This window comes from Panulirus ornatus, chromosome 24 (genome assembly GCF_036320965.1).
Source record: "Panulirus ornatus isolate Po-2019 chromosome 24, ASM3632096v1, whole genome shotgun sequence".
Classification (NCBI taxonomy): Eukaryota; Metazoa; Arthropoda; class Malacostraca; order Decapoda; family Palinuridae; genus Panulirus; species Panulirus ornatus.
Window position 1 is genome coordinate 16,162,759 of NC_092247.1, and position 20,171 is coordinate 16,182,929.

General features: G+C 40.9%; 1 protein-coding gene across 2 annotated transcripts in view; it reads right to left on the minus strand.

Annotated features, from left to right (window-relative positions):
* Nucleotides 1-19,942, minus strand: part of LOC139757122 (uncharacterized) — a 157,664-nt gene extending 137,722 nt beyond the window's left edge. For both annotated transcript variants that reach the window (XM_071677220.1, XM_071677219.1), the window contains exons 1-2: nt 19,655-19,942; nt 9,945-10,126 (exon numbers count right to left, since the gene is read on the minus strand). Coding sequence is in view for 1 of the 2 variants with exons in the window: in XM_071677219.1 (XP_071533320.1) it covers nt 9,945-9,995 (51 nt within the window). In the remaining variant the exon portion in view is untranslated. The remainder of the gene's footprint in view (nt 1-9,944; nt 10,127-19,654) is intronic.
* Between the last annotated feature and the right edge of the window lie 229 nt (nt 19,943-20,171).

A 20,171-nucleotide genomic window follows, 5' to 3' on the forward strand; every position in this document is an offset into this window, starting at 1 on the left:
CCCATGGAAAAACATCCCCCTACACCCTCATGCGTGCGAGGTAGCGCTAGGAAAAGACAACAAAGGCCCCATTCGTTCACACTCAGTTTCTAGCTGTCATGCAATAATGCCGCCCGAAACCGCAGCTCCCTTTCCACATCCAGGCCCAACACAACTTTCCATGGTTTACCCCAGACGCTTCACATGCCCTGATTCAATCCATTGACAGCACATCGACCCCGGTATACCACATCGATCCAATTCACTCTATTCCTTGCCCGCCTTTCACCCTCCTGCATGTTCAGGCCCCGATCACTCAAAATCTTTTTCACTCCATCTTTCCACCTCCAATTTGGTCTCACACTTCTCCTCGTTTCCTCTACCTCTGACACATATATCCTCTTGGTCAATCTTTCCTACTCATTCCCTCCATGTGACCAAACCATTACAAAACACCCTCTTATGCTCTCTCAACCACACTCTTTTTATTACTACACATCTCTCTTACCCTATTATTACTTACTTGATCTAACCACCTCACACCACATATTGTCCTCAAACATCTCATTTCCAGCACAACCACTCTCCTCCGCACAACTCTATCTATAGCCCATGCCTCGCAACCATATAACCTTGTTGGAACCACTATTCCCTCAAACAAACCCATTTTTGCTTTCCGAGATAATGTTCCCGACTTCCACACATTCTTCAAAGCTCCCAGAACTTTCGCCCCCTCCCCCACCCTAGTATTCACTTCCGGTTCCATGGTTCCATCCGCTGCCAGATCCACTCCCAGATATCTAAAACACTTTACTTCCTCCAGTTTTTCTCCATTCAAACATACCTCCCAATTCACTTGTCCCTCAACCCTACTGTACCTAATAACCTTGATCTTATTCACATTTACTCCCAGCTTTCTTCTTTCACACACTTTACCAAACTCAGTCACCAGCTTCTGCAGTTTCTCACACGAATCAGCCACCGGCGCTGTATCATCAGAGAACAACAACTGACTCACTTCCCAAGCTCTCTCATCCACAACAGACTTCATACTTGCCCCTCTTTCCAAAACTCTTGCATTCACATCCCTAACAACCCCATCCATAAACAAATTAAACAACCATGGAGACATCACACACCCCTGCCGCAAACCTACATTCACTGAGAACCAATCACTTTCCTATCTTCCTACTCATACACATGCCTTACATCCTCGATAAAAACTTTTCACCGCTTCTAACAACTTGCCTCCCACACCATATATTCTTAATACTTCTTAACATTCTTCAAAGCAAACACTTGATTCACACATCCTCTACCACTTCTGAAACCACACTGCTCTTCCCCAATCTGATGCTCTGTACATGCCTTCACCCTCTCAATCAATACCCTCCCACATAATTTACAAGGAATACTTAACAAACTTATACCTCTGTAATTTGAGCACTCACTTTTATCCCCTTTGCCTTTGTACAATGGCACTATGTAACCATTCAACCAATCTTCAGGCACCTCACCATGAGTCAAACATACATTAAATAACCTTACCAACCAGTCAACAATAAAATCATCCCCTTTTTTAATAAATTCCACTGCAATACCATCCAAACCCGCAGCCTTGCCAGCTTTCATCTTCCGCAAAGCTTTACTACCTCTTCTCTGTTTACCAAATCATTCTCCCTAACCCTCTCAATTTGCACACCACCTTGACCAAAACACCCTATATCTGCCACTCTATTGTCAAACACATTCAACAAACCTTCAAAATACTCAATCCATCTCCTCTCACATCACCACTACTTGTTATCACCTCCCCATTAGCCCCCTTCACTGAAGTTCCCATTGATTCCCTTGTCTTATGCACTTTATTTACCTCCTTCCACAACATCTTTTTATTCTTTATAAAATTTAATGATATTCTCTCACCCCAACTCTCATTTGCCCTCTTTTTCACCTCTTGCACCCTTGTATTGACCTCCTGCCTCTTTCTTTTATAAATCTCCCAGTCATTTGCATTATTTCCCTGCAAAAATTGTCCAAATGCCTTGTGTTAATTGATACGCCTGTGAAATAGAGACTTTTGGATGTTAATGTGCTGAGAGGTGCAAACAGAGGGATGTCTGGTCATTATCTTGTGGAGGCGAAGGTGACGATTTGTAGAGGTTTTCAGAAAAAAAGAGAGAATGTTGGGGTGAAGAAGTGGTGAGAGTAAGTGAGCTTGGGAAGGAGACTTGATTGAGAGGGCACTGATTGAGAGGGTGAAGGCATATACAGAGCATCAGATTGGGGAAGAGCAGTGTGGTTTCAGAAGTGGTTGAGGATGTGTGGATCAGGTGTTTGCTTTGAAGAAGGTATATGAGAAATACTTAGAAAAACAAATTGATCTGTATGTAGCATTTATGGATTTGGAGAGGGAATATGATAGAGCTGATAGAGATGCTCTGTGGAGGAGTATACGGTGTGGGAAGCAAGTTGCTAGAAGCAGTGAAATGTTTTATCGAAGATGTAAAGCATGTGTAAGATTAGGAAGAAAGTGATTGGTTCTCAGCGAATGTACGTTTGCGGCAGGAGTGCGTGATGTCTCCATGGTTATTCAATTTGTTTATGGATGGGGTTGTTAGGGAGGTGAATGCAAGAGTTTTGCAGAGAGGGGCAAGTATACAGTCTGCTGTGGATGAGAGGGCTTGGGAAGTGAGTCAGTTGTTGTTCGCTGATGATACAGCGCTGGTGGCTGATTCGGGTTAGAGACTGCAGAAGCTGCAGACTGAATTTGGTTGAGTGTGTGAAAAAGAAAGTTGAGAGTAAATGTGAATAAGAGCAAGGGCATCAGGTACAGTCGGGTTGAGGGGCAAATCAACTGGAAGGTAAATTTGAATGGAGAAAAACTGGAGGGGGTGAAGTATTTTAGATATCTGGGAGTGGATTTGGCAGCAGATGGAACCATGGATGCGGAAGTGAGTCATAGGGTGGGGGAGGGGGGCAAAGGTTCTGGGAGCGTTGAAGAATGTGTGGAAGGCAAGAACATTATCTCAGAAAGCAAAAATGGGTATGTTTGAAAGAATAGTGGTTCCAACAACGTTATATGGTTGCAAGGCATGGGCGATAGATAGGCTTGTGCAGAGGAGGATGTGTTGGAAATGAGATGTTTGAGGACAATATGTGGTGTGATGTGGTTTGATCGAGTAAGTAATGAAAGGTTAAGAGAGATGTCTGGTAATAAAAAGAGTGTGGTTGAGAGAGTAGAAGAGGGTGTTTTGAAATGGTTTGGTCACATGGAGAGAATGAGTGAGGAAAGATTGACCAAGAGGATATATGTGTCAGAGGTGGAGGGAACGGGGAAAGTGGGAGACCAATTTGGAGGTGAAAGGATGGATTGAAAAAGATTTTTAGTGATTGGGGCCTGAACATGCAGGAGGGTGAAAGGTGGGCAAGGAATAGAGTGAATTGAAACGATGTGGTCTACCAGGGTCGATGTGTTGTCAATGAATTGATCCAACTCATGTGAAGCATCTGGGGTATGCCATGGAAAGTTTTGTGGGGCCTGGATGTGGAAAGTGAGCTGTGGTTTCAGGGCATTATACATGACAGCTAGAGACTGAGAGTGAATGAATTTGGCCTTTGTTGTCTTTTCCTAGCGTTACCTCGCACAGAATGAATTAAGGCAGCAAGTATGAATTATGTACATTTGTATATATGTATATGTCTGTGTATGTATACATATGTATACGATGAAATGTATAGGTATGTATATGTGTGTGTGTTGACGTGTATGTATATCCATGTGTATGTGGGTGGGTTGGGCAATTCTTTCGCCTGTTTCCTTGCTAACATGGAAGACAGGAAGAAAGTAGGATAATAAAAAAAAAACATTTATTTATTTATTTTGCTTTGTCGCTGTCTCCCGCGTTAGCGAGGTAGCGCAAGGAAACAGACGAAAGAATGGCCCAACCCAACCACATACACATGTATATACATACATGTCCACACACACAAAATATACATACCTATACATCTCAATGTTTACATATATATATACACAAACAGACATATACATATATACACATGTACATAATTCATAGTCTGCCTTTATTTATTTCCATCGCCACCTCGCCACACATGAAATAACAACCCCCTCCCCCCTCATGTGTGTGAGGTAGCACCAGGAAAGGACAACAAAGGCCCCATTCATTCACACTCAGTCTCTAGCTGTCATGTGATAATGCACCGAAACCACAGCTCTCTTTCCACATCCAGGCCCCACGGAACCTTCCATTGTTTACCCCAGACGCTTCACATGCCCTGGTTCAATCCATTGACAGCACGTCGACCCCAGTATACCACATCATTCCAATTCATTCTATTCCTTGCATACCTTTCACCCTCCTGCATGTTCAGGCCCCGATCACTCAAAATCTTTTTCACTCCATTTTCCACCTCCAATTTGGTCTCCCACTTCTCCTCATTCCCTCCACTTCTGACACATATATCCTCTTGGTCAATCTTTCCTCAATCATTCTCTCAATGTGACCAAACCATTTCAAAACACCCTCTTCTGCTAGCTCAACCACACTCTTTTTATTTCCACACATCTCTCTTACCCTTACATTACTTACTCGATCAAACCACCTCACACCACATACTGTCCTCAAACATCTCGTTTCCAGCACATCCACCCTCCTGCACACAACTCTATCCATAGCCCACACCTCGCAACCATACAACATTGTTGGAACCACTATTCCTTCAAACATACCCATTTTTGCTTTCCAAGATACTGTTCTTGACTTCCACACATTCTTCAATGCTCCCAGAATTTTCGCCCCCTCCCCCACCCTATGATTCACTTCCGCTTCCATGGTTCCATCCGCTGCCATATCCACTCCCAAATATCTAAAACACTTTACTTCCTCCAGTTTTTCTCCATTCAATCTTACCTCCCAATTGACTTGACCCTCAACCCTACTGTACCTAGTAACCTTGCTCTTATTCACATTTACTCTCAACTTTCTTCTTTCACACACTTTACCAAACTCAGTCACCAGTTTCTGCAGTTTCTCACATGAATCAGCCACCAGCGCTGTATCATCAGTGAAACAACAACTGACTCACTTCCCAAGCTCTCTCATCCACAACAGACTGCATACTTGCCCCTCTCTCCAAAACTCTTGCATTCACCTCCCTAACAACCCCATCCATAAACAAATTAAACAACCATGGAGACATCACACACTCCTGCCACAAACCTACATTCACTGAGAACCAATCACTCTCCTCTCTTCCTACACGTACACATGCCTTACATCCTCGATAAAAACTTTTCACTGCTTCTAACAACTTGCCTCCCACACCGTATATTCTTAATACCTTCCACAGAGCATCTCTATCAACTCTATCATATGCCTTCTCCAGATCCATAAATGCTACATACAAGTCCATTTGCTTTTCTAAGTATTTCTCACATACATTCTTCAAAGCAAACACATGATCCACACATCCTCTACCACTTCTGAAACCACACTGCTCTTCCCCAATCTGATGCTCTGTACATGCCTTCACCCTCTCAATCAATACCCTCCCATATAATTTACCAGGAATACTCAACAAACTTATACCTCTGTAATTTGAGCACTCACTCTTATCCACTTTGCCTTTGTACAATGGCACTATGCACGCATTCCGGCAATCCTCAGGCACCTCACCATGAGTCATACATACATTAAATAACCTTACCAACCAGTCAACAATACAGTCACCCCCTTTTTTAATAAATTCCACTGCAATACCATCCAAACCTGCTGCCTTGCCGGCTTTCATCTTCCGCAAAGCTTTCACTACCTCTTCTCTGTTTACCAAATCATTTTCCCTAACCCTCTCACTTTGCACACCACCTCGACCAAAACACCCTATATCTGCCACTCTATCATCAAACACATTCAACAAACCTTCAAAATACTCACTCCATCTCCTTCTCACATCACCACTACTTGTTATCACCTCCCCATTTGTGCCCTTCACTGAAGTTCCCATTTGCTCCCTTGTCTTACGCACTTTATTTACCTCCTTCCAGAACATCTTTTTATTCTCCCTAAAATTTAATGATACTCTCTCACCCCAACTCTCATTTGCCCTTTTTTTCACCTCTTGCACCTTTCTCTTGACCTCCTGTCTCTTTCTTTTATACATCTCCCACTCAATTGCATTTTTTCCCTGCAAAAATCGTCCAAATGCCTCTCTCTTCTCTTTCACTAATACTCTTACTTCTTCATCCCACCACTCACTACCCTTTCTAATCAACCCACCTCCCACTCTTCTCATGCCACAAGCATCTTTTGCGCAATCCATCACTGATTCCCTAAATACATCCCATTCCTCCCCCACTCCCCTTACTTCCATTGTTCTCACCTTTTTCCATTCTGTACTCAGTCTCTCCTGGTACTTCCTCACACAGGTCTCCTTCTCAAGCTCACTTACTCTCACCACCCTCTTCACCCCAACATTCACTCTTCTTTTCTGAAAACCCATACAAATCTTCACCTTAGCCTCCACAAGATAATGATCAGACATCCCTCCAGTTGCACCTCTCAGCACATTAACATCCAAAAGTCTCTCTTTCGCACGCCTGTCAATTAACACGTAATCCAATAACGCTCTCTGGCCATCTCTCCTACTTACATAAGTATATCATGATTTTCTTCTCATGCCCAGGTGCATATGCACCAATAATCACCCATCTCTCTCCAACCACTTCAGTTTACCCATATCAATCTAGAATTTACTTTCTACACTTTATCACATACTCCCACCACTCCTGTTCTAGGAGTAGTGCTACTCCTTCCTTGCTCTTGTCCTCTCACTAACCCTGACTTTACTCCCAAGACATTCCCAAACCACTCTTCCCCTTTACCCTTGAGCTTCGTTTCACTCAGCCAAAACATTCAGGTTCCTTTCCTCAAACATACTATCCTATCTCTCCTTTTTTCCATCTTGGTTACATCCACCACATTTAGGACACCCCAATCTGAGCCTTCGAGGAGGATGAGCACTCCCCGTGTGACTCCTTCTTCTGTTTTCCCCTTCTACAATGTTAAAATACAAGGAGGGGAGGGTTTCTAGCCCCCCGCTCCCATCCCCTTTAGTCGCCTTCTACGACACGTGAGGAATGCGTGGGAAGTATTCTTTCTCCCTATCCCTATAATAATTATTTATTTATTCATTTCGCTTTGTCGCTATCTCCCGCGTTTGCGAGGTAGCGCAAGAAAACAGATGGAAGAAATACATCTTCCCAAGCTTTCACTACCTTTCTGTATACAAATATTCCCTAACCTCACTTTGCACACCACCATCGACCAAAAACCCTATATCGCCACTCTATCAATAAACACATATCAAACAACCTCAGAATACTCACTCACTCCTTTCACATCACCACTACTTTTATCACCTCCCTGTCATTCACTGATTCCCATTGCCTCCCTTGTCTTACCACTTATTTACTCCTTCCAGAACACCTTTTTATTCTCCCTAGAAAAGATTTACAAGATACTCCTCACCCACTTCATGTTGCCCTTTTTCACCTCTTGCACTTTCTGACTCTGTCTTTCTTTATACATCTCACTCAATGCATTTTTCCCCTGCAAAAATCGTCCAATGCCTCTCTCTTTCTTCACAATACCTTACTTCTATAATAATGATAATAATAATAAATAGACTTAATGGGATGGCCTTGATTCGGGCCTGTGCTATCTAAGCTGAAAATGAAAAAAAAAAATACCGGGCTTTCTACTGCAATTTTGAGAGAGTGGTGGAGCTACACTTGAAAAATGTCTAATCAATTTCTGGGAGTTACAGTCTCTGTCCCTTAACTGATAACTTTGGGTGCCCGGTCATCTCTGTTGTCAGAGTTGTCTCATAGGAGTTTATAAAACCAAACAACATCAATACAATAAGTGCACTCCTTTACTTGACATTTTCAAATACCATAAAAGTAGTTTCCAAGAGCACAAATAATAAAATGCTCAATTCATATAAAGCTTAAACAATATTCTCTAAATACTGTTACAGATAGAGAAGCTCTGTGGAAAGTGTTATGAATATATGGTGTGGGAGGAAAGCTGCTAGAAGCAGTGAAAAGTCTGTATATATATTGTTTCATACATGTTTGCCTTTTCTGCATTAGCAATTTAGTGCCAGGTACATAAGCTGAAAGGGCCTCATTTGCTCATATGCACTCTCTAACTGCCAAGAATTGTACTTGAAAACCAGAGCCCCCTATACACAACCAGGACTGAAAGACCTATCTATGTTTTCCCCCATTTGGCAAAGTAGAAAATCTATGTATGGACCCATACTAACATAAGGCAGTATAATGCTGCTTGGGGAGAGGATCACAAGGCTACCCAGCTAGACTATGTTGAAGCCAACATTATTCTAAAACACATGCAGGTTAGGTAGCTATCTCAGTCCATTTACTACCAGGCTACTTGAGCAATGGGATGCTACTGTAGCATTCACAAATGAGAATGGATGCTGTTAGGGGATATGTTGTAATTTGCTGTTCTAGGTTTATTTGTAAGTTTATAATGTGTTAATCAGACAAGATATGCAACCTTTTACATCAAGTATTAAATGTAAAAGCTGAAAGTACACAACTACAGAGGAAACAGATTTGTCTGTTGAGATGGATAAGCAAACTGGACTGCCAGAAAGCTTTTGTCATTGTACCAGATTGATGGTAGATTAAGAAACCAGATCTAAAGTTAGAAATATGGAGTAGACTCCTCCACTGGAAAGAGGTTTACCTTTGTGGAAGGGAGCAAAGGATGCAAGTAAGATGGGCATTTTCCAAACAGACTGGGATCGCCAATGAGGTACCATTAGTGGACTTGATCTTTAGCCCATTGCTATTCTTGGCGAGCATGTACTACTTGCCTAATGGATTGGACTCTCAACTGAACATTTTCACAGGTGATGCCAATGTCGACATGAGTAAAGAAGTAATCGATGAATGTATCAGCTTAAGGAGAACTCTAGACAAAGATGGCTTCTCTGCAGGAAATAAGGTACAAGAATTCCTGTTTTAAAGAGATATGGGCCAGCATTGTGGGAACAGGAAAGAGGCAAAATGTCTGCTGGCAAATGTCAAAATCAAATTTAAGTATATGATGCAGAAAAGTTTTGTAAGCTATTTACAACATTATGCCTCCAAACACTGGTCACATAACTTAAAGAAGCACAAAGATCTAATTGTGTGTGTCCAGAGATGAACAACCAAGATGGTATATCAGTCAAGAGATCTGAACTACAATGAGAGGCCAAGGGCTACAGATCTGTCCTTAAAGGTGTGAAAAAAGAGGTGTGACCCTATTACAGCCTTCACACATCAAGATTTAGCTGGGCAAAGTCAACAGAAAACAGTTCTACATCAAATGCAATGTAGTACCAGAGTAACCAAAGGTCATGACAAGCTAGGCAAAAAGCTTCTTAAAAGAATGAAAAGGAGTACTGTTTCATTAAAAGAATGGTGGATGATTATAATTAAATAAACAATGAAACTGTGAATGCTACTTGATGGCATAGAAAGTTCAAAAGACAGGGTTCACCATACAAGTGTAGAACTCTCTACCCATACTGTACAAAGAGGTAATTACAAGGACCTAGCTTAGCATCAGTTCACAGTCAGAGCTCTAAAGGACAGCACCAGTGTGGTTGTGTCTATCTGTTTGCTCAGCACCTGTAGGTCTTGTATGAGTTAAGCTGTTTATGAATAATCGTTTATATGGAGTTTTGCTTACTAAGCTTAAGGGTACCTTTAATCATATTTTCATTACAATGCACTATGCTACTAATAAAGCTTATCGATCAAGCCATTTCCCTCCACCTTTGACAAGAAGCAACCTAATGGTCACAAAATTGAGCAAGGAATTTTGGTCAATCAAAGTGAAAAATGCAACCACCAAGCTACTTACCTTGATTCTCTTGCGATACTTAGCATGTCGCACAGACCTACACGTGTTCATTTTGTGACTGGGATAATAAGAGTTACTGCTGTCTCTGGTAGTCTAAAACTGCTAACAGCTTCACACAAAATCTTTTAAATGCTAATCTGCAGAGGTTCAAATTCTTATCCTTGTATGCCACTTCACTGATGCTGGAAAGGTGAAGAGGAGCTCAAATCATCTACATCCAAGTGAACTCTCATCTTATATAGTGTTGCAACTTCCTTTACAACATTAATATAAGTTTAAGGGCTTACCTCAATAACATTTCTTTCACTATAATGCTGAACTGAATTTGAATATGTACAGCCACATCCAGCTTTTCCATCTTTCCCTCTATCCTCCCTACCATTTTACCTACTGATCTCAAATGAAACTGTTCTTCTTCTCACATCTGTACTTACTAAATGTCCACATCACTTAACCAGCAATTAAAGTCTATATATTGTATCTTTGTATTCTTCACTAATGACTCCATACCTCTCCTAACTCTGCATTTGAGGTAGTTTCCAAATGTCTCGTTTGTCTGAACTCTAACAGCCATTTTGCTCTTTATAAACTGGTTTCACTTCCATACACTAATGAGCTTTCATATCCTCCAATGTATTCCATAACAGCTGAAGCCATACATTTTTTTCCATAACTATTTGGATTTCAGCAATGCTTGCTAACATAAAAGATGTACAATCTTTCAACTGTCCATCCAAAATACATCAAGTTCCTCTTCATTTGAACATCATAATTCTTTCATCTTCTCTTAGTTCAAACATGCATTACTTTCCAATTCTCTCCTCTTGTATCAAACCACCTAGCTATCAGTGATTTTCACATTCCAAAATTATGTTACACTGCTTGTGTTCCACGAAGTGACCTATTTTAAATATTTCAACCAATCCATTAGACCTATCATAATCACACTGACTCTCGTGAACAGTCTGAAAGCATATGCCCTGGAAAGCACCAAAGTCCTGACTAGAGAGATTTGAAATGTTGCTTAGAACCTTCTCATACCCCTCAGTGTTTGGACCAGTGGTTTCACTCTGCATTGAAAGTAAGCAATTGGGTTAGACTTAAATCTTACAACATACACAATACACCATACACCTATTCCCTTATTTCTTTCCCTGTATTCCAAATTCTCTTCATACCATCACAATCTTTTCATCATGAATCATATTTTTTTTCCTAACAGGCATGAACAGGAACTCCATCAAAGAGGTTGCTGGAGCAAAAAAGTAAAAGGTGCAGGTAATAACCTTCCCTTGCCCATTTTTAAAAGCAAGCGTTCCAACTTTTAAAACAATCCTTTAACCTTCTCCTTTCCTCTTAATGACAAACACCCTTTGGATAACTTTCTCCTTTCCTCTTAAGGACAAGTCTTGATGTAGACTTCTGCCAAAACCTAAAATCTTGAGGAGAGGAAGAGTAAAATCATAAGATTCCAGAACAGTCAGGACCAAATCCTTCCCAAATTTGAAATATCATGGTTTTCAGAGTGAAACATGAAAAACTTATGCTATAAAAAAAGAAATAAATCAACTCAAATTACAAGCACAATCAGTAAAAGTAAAATACAGTTAGGCCTACAATCATTTACTTAACTAAATATCCTATTTGCTGCTATTTCCTAGGTAAGAAATGTAGAGTAAAGCAAAAAAGTCAGTTGAATGTTGGAGAATGATGAGTGATGTCTTGGACTGTAAAGGTAGAAGCAGTGGGCAAAAGTGGTGTAGAGTATAAGGGGGAGATGGAAAGGATAAGGCAAAAGAAGCCAGGGTAATATTGTGCATTTCATTAAGCACAGGAACAGCCATAAAATCAAGTGGGAAATTATAATCCAAGCAAATCTGGCTCCTGTAAAAGGCTTAGTAATGGGTAAAGAGTTGCTGGCTGTCATTGGCTATAATCAGCCCTCCAAAACTTTCACAAATATTTCATGCAACATCAGCTGTTTCATGCTTGCAAGTTGTGAAGCCACTGATTTCTGCTACCAAAAAAATTTTTGCCAAATATAGGAATGGGGTACAAAATACCTGATTCAAACATAAATATGACATTAGAATAAGACTGCTTGTCTGCACAGACATGATAAAATCTACTTCAGAAACAAGTGAAAGAAACATCCAAAAATATATCAGCACTGAAATACAATGTAGGCTTCTCTTTTGTTCAGCTTATAGATGCCCAAACTCTCAGTATGAAAAACGAGAATCTGAACAAGTTATTCTAAAAATTATTTCACAAAAAACTCACACAGTCTTGTAGGAGATATCAACTATCTGGATATAAATTGGGAAACACATCATACAAAATTAGAGGGGGAAATGCGGACAACCGATGTTTGTTTAAAGAAACCATTAGTGACTGACCGATATCTGTGGTATAACGGTAAGCAATCCTGACCGTGAAGCATTCAAACTGCTCAGGCAAGTAAAGCAGAAGGCAACTAAAGGTGATGGGAGCAGGGGGCTAGAAACCCTCTCCTCCTTGTATTTTAATTTTCTAAAAGGGGAAACAGAAGAAGGAGTCATGCGTGGAGTGTTCATCTTCCACAAAGGCTCTGACTGGGGTGTCTAAATGTCTGTGGATGTAACCAAGATGAGAAAAAAAGAGAGATAGGTAGGATGTTTGAAGAAAGGAACCTGGATGTTTTGGCTCTGAGTGAAACGAATCTCAAGGGTAAAGGAGAAGACCGGTTTGGGGATGTTTTGGAGGTAAAGTCAGGGGTTGGTGAGATGACAAGAGCAAAGGAAGGAGTAGCATTACTCCTGAAACAGGAGTTGTAGGAGGATGTGATGGAGTGTAAGAAAGTGTCCTCTAGATTGATAAGGGTAAAACTGAAAGTTGATGGAGAGAGATGGGTGATTATTGGTGCCTATACACCTAGGCATGAGAAGAAAGATCATGTGGGGCAAGTGTTTTGGGAGCAGCTAAGTAAGTGTGTAACCAGTTTTGATGCTCGAGACCGGGTTATAATGATGGGTGATTTGAATGCAAAAAGGTGTGTAATGTATCAGTTGAGGGAATAATTGGTGTACATGGGGTGTTCAGTGTTGTTAGTGGAAATGGTGAAGAGCTTGTAGATTTGTGTGCTGGAAAAGGACTGGTGACTGGGAATATCTGGTTTAAAAAGAGAGATATATATAAGTATACATATGTAAGTAGGAGAGATGGCCAGAGAGCGTTACTGGATTACATGTTAATTGATACACTTGTGAAAGAGAGACATTTGGCTGGTTTTAAAAGAGATATATATAAGGATGTAAGGCATGTGTACGTGTAGGAAGAGAGGAAAGTGATTGGTTCTCAGTGAATGTAGGTTTGCGGCAGGGGTGTGTGATGTCTCCATGGTTGTTTAATTTGTTTATGGATGGGGTTGTTAGGGAGGTGAATGCAAGAGTTTTGGAAAGAGGGGCAAGTATGAAGTCTGTTGGGGATGAGAGAGCTTGGGAAGTGAGTCAGTTGTTGTTCGCTGATGATACAGCGCTGGTGGCTGATTCATGTGAGAAACTGCAGAAGCTGGTGACTGAGTTTGGTAAAGTGTGTGGAAGAAGAAAGTTACGAGTAAATGTGAATAAGAGCAAGGTTATTAGGTACAGCAGGGTTGAGGGTCAAGTCAATTGGGAGGTGAGTTTGAATAGAGAAAAACTGGAGGAAGTAAAGTGTTTTAGATATCTGGGAGTGGATCTGGCAGCGGATGGAACCATGGAAGCGGAAGTGGATCATAGGGTGGGGGAAGGGGGCGAAAATTCTGGGAGCCTTGAAGAATGTGTGGAAGTCGAGAACATTATCTCGGAAAGCAAAAATGGGTATGTTTGAAGGAATAGTGGTTCCAACAATGTTGTATGGTTGCGAGGCATGGCCTATGGATAGAGTTGTGCGCAGGAGGAAGGATGTGCTGGAAATGAGATGTTTGAGGACAATGTGTGGTGTGAGGTGGTTTGATCGAGTAAGTAACGTAAGGGTAAGAGAGATGTGTGGAAATAAAAAGAGCATGGTTGAGAGAGCAGAAGAGGGTGTTTTGAAATGGTTTGGGCACATGGAGAGAATGAGTGAGGAAAGATTGACCAAGAGGATATATGTGTCGGAGGTGGAGGGAACGAGGAGAAGAGGGAGACCAAATTGGAGGTGGAAAGATGGAGTGAAAAAGATTTTGAGTGATCGGGGCCTGAACATGCAGGAGGGTGAAAGGAGGGCAAGGAATAGAGTGAATTGGAGCGATGTGGTATACCGGGGTTGACGTGCTGTCAGTGGATTGAATCAAGGCATGTGAAGCGTCTGGGGTAAACCATGGAAAGCTGTGTAGGTATGTATATTTGCGTGTGTGGACGTATGTATATACATGTGTATGGGGGTGGGTTGGGCCATTTCTTTCGTCTGTTTCCTTGCGCTACCTCGCAAACGCGGGAGACGGCGACAAAGCAAAAAAAAAAAAAATATATAAGTATACTTATGTAAGTTGGAGAGATGGCCAGAAAGCATTATTGGAATATGTGTTAATTGATAAGCCTGTGAAAGAGAGACTATTGGATGTTAATGTGCTGAGAGGTGCAACTGGAAGGATGTCTCATCATTATCTTGTAGGGGTGAAGTAGAAGATTTGCAGAGGTTTTCAGAAGAGAAAAATTGGGGTGAAGAGAGCAGTGAGAGTAAGTGAGCTTGGGAAGGAGAATTGTGTGAGGAATTGCCAGGAAAGACTGAGTGCAGAATGGAAAAAGGTGAGAGCAAAGGACGTAAGGGGAGGAGGGGGTGTATTTAAGGCAACAGTGATAGCTTGCACAAAAGATGCTTGTGGCATGAGAAGCGTGGGAGGTGGGCAGATTAAAAAGGGTAGTGAGTGGTGGGATAAAGAAGTAAGATTATTAGTGAAAGAGAAGAGAGAGGCATTTGGATGATTTTTGCAGGGAAAAAGTGAAAATGACTGAAAGATATGTAAAAGAAAGAGGCAGGAGGTCAAGAGAAAGGTGCAAGAGGTGAAAAAGAGGGCAAATGAGAGTTGGGATGAGAGAGTATCATTAAATTTTAGGGAGAATAAAAAGTTTATAGAGATGATAGAAATGCTCTGTGGAAGGTATTAAGAGTATATGGTGTGGGAGGCAAGTTGCTGGAAGCAGTGAAAAGTTTTCAATGAGGATGTAAGGCTTGTGTACAAGTAGGAAGAGAGGAAAGTGACTGGTCGAGTAGGAAGAGAGGAAAGTGACTGGTTCTAGGTGAATGTCGGTTTGTGGCATGGGTGCATGATGTCTCCAAGATTGTTTGATTTGTTTATGGATGGGGTTGTAGGGAGATGAATGCAAGAGTTTTGGATAAAGGGGCAAGTATACAGTCTGTTAAGGATGAGAGGGCTTGGGAAATGAGTCAGTAGTTGTTCACTGATGATATAGCACTCGTGGCTGATTCAGGTGAGAAACTGAAGAAGCTGGTGACCGAGTTTGGTAAAGTGTGTGAAAGAAGAAAGCTGAGAGTAAATGTGAATAAGAGCACGGTTATTAGGTACAGTAGGGTTGAGGGACAAGTCAATTGGGAGGCATGTTTGAATAGAGAAAAACTCGAGCAGGTGAAGTGTTTTAGATATCTGGGAGTGGATTTGGCAGCAGATGGAACCATGGAAGTGAAAGTGAGTCATAGGGTGGGGGAGGGGGCAAAAGTTTTGGGAGCACTGAAAATGTGTGGAAGGTGGCAACCTTATCTTGGAAAGCAAAAATGGGTATGTTTGAAGGAATGGTGCTTCCAACAATGTTATATGGTTGTGAGGCATGGGCTATAGATAGGATTGTGCGGAGGAGGGTGGATGTGTTGGAAATGAGATGTTTGAGGACAATATGTGGTGTGAAGTGTTTGATTAAGTAATGAAAGGGTATAAGAGATGTGTGGTAATAAAAAGAGTGTGGTTGAGAGAGCAGAAGAGGACGTATTGAAATGGTTTGGTCACATGGGGAGAATGAGTGAGGAAAGACTGACAAAGAGGATATATGTGTCAGAGGTGGAGGGAACGAGGGGAACTGGGAGACGAAATTGAAGGTGCGAGAATGGAGTGAAAAAGATATTCAGCGATAGCGGCCTGAACATACAGGAAGGTGAAAGGCGTGCATGGAATTGAGTGAATTGGAAACATACAATATACCAGGGTCAACGAGCTGTCAATGGATTGAACCAGAGCATGTGAAGCGTCTGGGGTAAGCCATGGAAAGTTTTGTGGGGCCTGGATGTGGAAAGAGAGCTGTGGTTTCGATGCATTATACATGACAGATAGAGACTGAAGGTAAACAAATGTGGCCTTTGTTGTCTTTTCCTAGCACTAAATCGCATGCGTGCAGGGGGTAAGGGGTTGTCATTTCATGTGTGGAAGGTTGACAATGGAAATGAATAAAGGCAACAAGTATGAATAATGTATATGTGTGTGTGTCTGTGTATATGTCTGTGTCTGTATATATATGTATGCACTGAAATGTATATGTATATATATGTGCGTGTGTGGACATGTGTGTATATACATGTGTAGGTGGGTGAGTTGAGCCATTCTTTCGTCTCTTTCCTTGCGCTACCTCACTATTGCGGGAGACAGTAACAAAGTATAATAAACGAATAATAAAAAAAAGATGTTTTGGAAGGCAGTAAATAAAGTGTGTGAGACAAGAGAAAAGATGGGAACATTGAAGGGGGATAATAGGGAGGCAATAACAAGTAGTGGTGACGTGAGAGGGAGATGTAGTGAGTATTTTGAAGGTTTGTTGAATGTGTTAGATGATAAGAGTGGAATATATAGGGTGTTTTGGTCGAGGTGGTGTGAGAAGTGAAAGGCTCAGGGAGAATGATTTGGTAAACAGAGAAGAGGTAGTGAAAGCTTTATGAAAGATGAAAGTCGGCAAGGCGGCGATTCTGGTTGGTACTGCGGAGAAATTTATTAAAAAAGGGGGTGACTGTGTTGTGGACTGGTTAGTGAGGGTATTCAATGTATGTGCCTGAGGATCGGCGGAATGCATGCATAGTGCCACTGTACAAAGGCAAAGGGGATAAATGTAAGTTCAAATTACAGAGGTAAAAGTTTGTTGAGTATTCCAGGGAAATTATATGGGAGGGTATTGATTAAGAGAGTGAGGGCATGTACAGAGCAAAAGATTGGGAAAAGCAGTGTGGTTTCAGAAAAGGTAGAGGATGTGCAGATCAGGTGTTTGCTTTGAAGAATGTATGTGAGAAACACTTAAAAAAACAAATGGATTTGTATATAGCATTATGGATCTGAAGAAGGCATATGATAGAGTGGATAGAAATGCTTTGTGGAAGGTATTAAGAGTATATGGTGTGGGAGGCAAGTTGCTAGAAGCAGTGAAAAGTTTTTATCGAATATAAAAGGCATGTGTACGAGTAGGAAGAGAGGAAAGTGATTGGTTCTCAGTGAATGTCGGTTTGGGGCAGGGGTGCGTGATGTCTCCATGGTTGTTTAATTTTTTATGGATGGGGTTGTTAGGGAAGTGAATGCAAGAGTTTTGGAGAGAGGGGCAGTATGCAGTCTGTTAAGGATGAGAGGGCCGGGAAGTGAGTAGTTGTTGTTCGCTGATGATACAGTGCTGGTGGCTGATTCGGGTGAGAAACTGCAGAAGTTGGTGACTGACTTCGATAAAGTGTGTGAAAGAAGAAAACTGAGAGTAAATGTGAATAAGAGCAAGGTTATTAGGTAAAATAGCGTTGAGAGACAAGTCAATTGGGAGGTAAGTTTGAATGAAGAAAAACAGGAGGAAGTGAAGTGTTTTAGATATCTTGGAGTGGATTTGGCAGCAGATGGAACCATGGAAGCGGAAGTGAGTCACAAGAGGGGGGGGGGAGTTCTGGGAGCACTGAAAAATGTGTGGAAGGCAAGAGCATCTTCGAAAGCAAAAATGGGTATGTTTGAAGGAATAGTGGTTCCAACAATGTTATATGGTTGTGAGGCGTGGGATATAGATAGGGTTGTAAAAACTAGTTACAGGTTCTTGTGCAAACAAGACATCCTTAATGAATATATGGGTAATATCAGGACTGGACTGTGCCTGAGCTGGTACGATAGGTGGAAAACATCTACACACAAATGATTCAAGTATGTACCTATACACATAAACATATTCAGAAGCATTAGAGGCACTTGGAACAAGGTGGAGTTGTGCTAATAGAAAAGAAGCAAGTATATCAAAACTTTATAAACGCGATGTCAACACCACCTGGGTCACACATCAATGCCAAACTGTCACACTTACCATTGTGCTAGGAATACACTTCCACCACATGCTTATTTCTCCCTAGGGTAACAAGAATAAAATATCCCTTGTTTCTACATTCTTTAACTATTCAGATGTGGTTTCCCAATTTGTGGGGCAAAAAGCTTTTTACTTAGGTATTTCAGCTGCATTTTAGCATTTCTGGAAACTGACCAAGTGACAGCAATGAGATAAATTAATTTTTTCCCCTGACTCGATCGAAATCTTAACATGTTTACATCAAACCTTACTCTACCAGCTCATTTGAGCACACGCAATTTTGGTGGCATACACTGTTATTCTGACAGTATTTTGGCATACAGTACAGATATTTTGGTTTATTTTGTCATGTTTTGTAAAAACCGAACATAATATCAACTTAGCATAAGGAATCCAGCAATACCACTCATCAAAATCCATCAACTTGGACATATACATCTGCAAAGTAATAAATTATCTGAACCTTGATTTTTACAAAAAAAATTTCCTTCAAAACACAATGTCAACTACTGCAAATCAAAGCATTTCAAGGAAAAAGTATGAAACCAGGGTAAAAAACTTTAACCTGCTCTCATCTGAATCAAAACTACAATCCAGTCGAGGTTATAACTGAGCTAGGTCATCCATAGTAAAGTTAGGTTAGATTTGTTTGTCATATCTGAATTTTTTTATCTAACCCTAAATTTTCCCTGATTTTCAAAGCTTTTTCCCAACTTTGTGATATGAACAACACTGCTGGATCGGAGAAGGGTAATGCACTTCACGACTGTAGGAGTCATTCTCCCCAACAAAGTTCCCATTTCCAGCAAAATAAATCAATAGCCCTGGGTGATTTGAAAAAAAAAATCTACTCATAAGGTAACATACAGAAAGTAAATTATCATAAAATTCCAAATGTAAATACATCAGAGTTCGTCATACATAGGCCTGGGTGATTTGAAAAAAAAATCAACTCATAAGGTGACATACAGAAAGTAAATTATGATAAAATTTCAAATGTAAATACATCAGACTTGGTCATACATAGGCCTGAATGATTTAGAAAAAAAATCAACTCATAAGGTGACATAAAGTAAATTATGATAAAATTTCAAATGTAAATACATCACACTTGGTCATACATAGGCCTGACTGATTTAGAAAAAAAATCAACTCATAAGGTGACATACAGAAAGTAAATTATCATAAAATTTCAAATGTAAATACATCACAGTTCGTCATACATAGAACAAGTCTTTCGATATGATTTTCATCTGTTAGTACATTCAGTCCATACATGTGCCCTTACAACATACTGGACAGGTACCTACAAAGTGTATCAGGCCAGCCAGGCAGTAGGGGCCCTAAGTAGGCTGGAGGGCTTCCTCTCCTAGTGGATTCCACTCTCATGCACATCACCTGGAGACAAATTACTAAGTTCGTGACACAAACATTTTGGAGGTTTCTTACCTAGAACCTACTGTTTAGATACAGAGTCAACATGGTTTACGGGAGATGGTTGCGAGCCTCATACGACACTTGATATTCGCCATTATCTCTTCTGATCAGGTTCAAGATGGCTTATCAGCATTCTCTTTTCACGGATGGTTCGATGGACACTCACTTTCCCGTCTTCACAAGGCACGGAGCATTCCTTCATTAATCGAAATAATAAGAAACTATCAATATATCACAAGCATGAGATGTTCCAGTGAGGAAATGATCAATCCCTAAGACATTGGAGCCATTGTCATTGATGAGCAACACCTGAAGACAACATTCAAATTTCAAGGAAATATTAATTTATTCCACAAATGTTTTATATATTAATCCAAAGTATCACCCGATGGAATTCTTTAAGATATCGTGTTTTTTCTTAGTTTTATGACTTGTTATAATCAAAGACCAAACGTTTTACAGACCCAGAAGCAAATTTGTAAAAGAAAAAACGGAAATGGGAAATTTTCTCGGCGTTCATGTTGGGCGG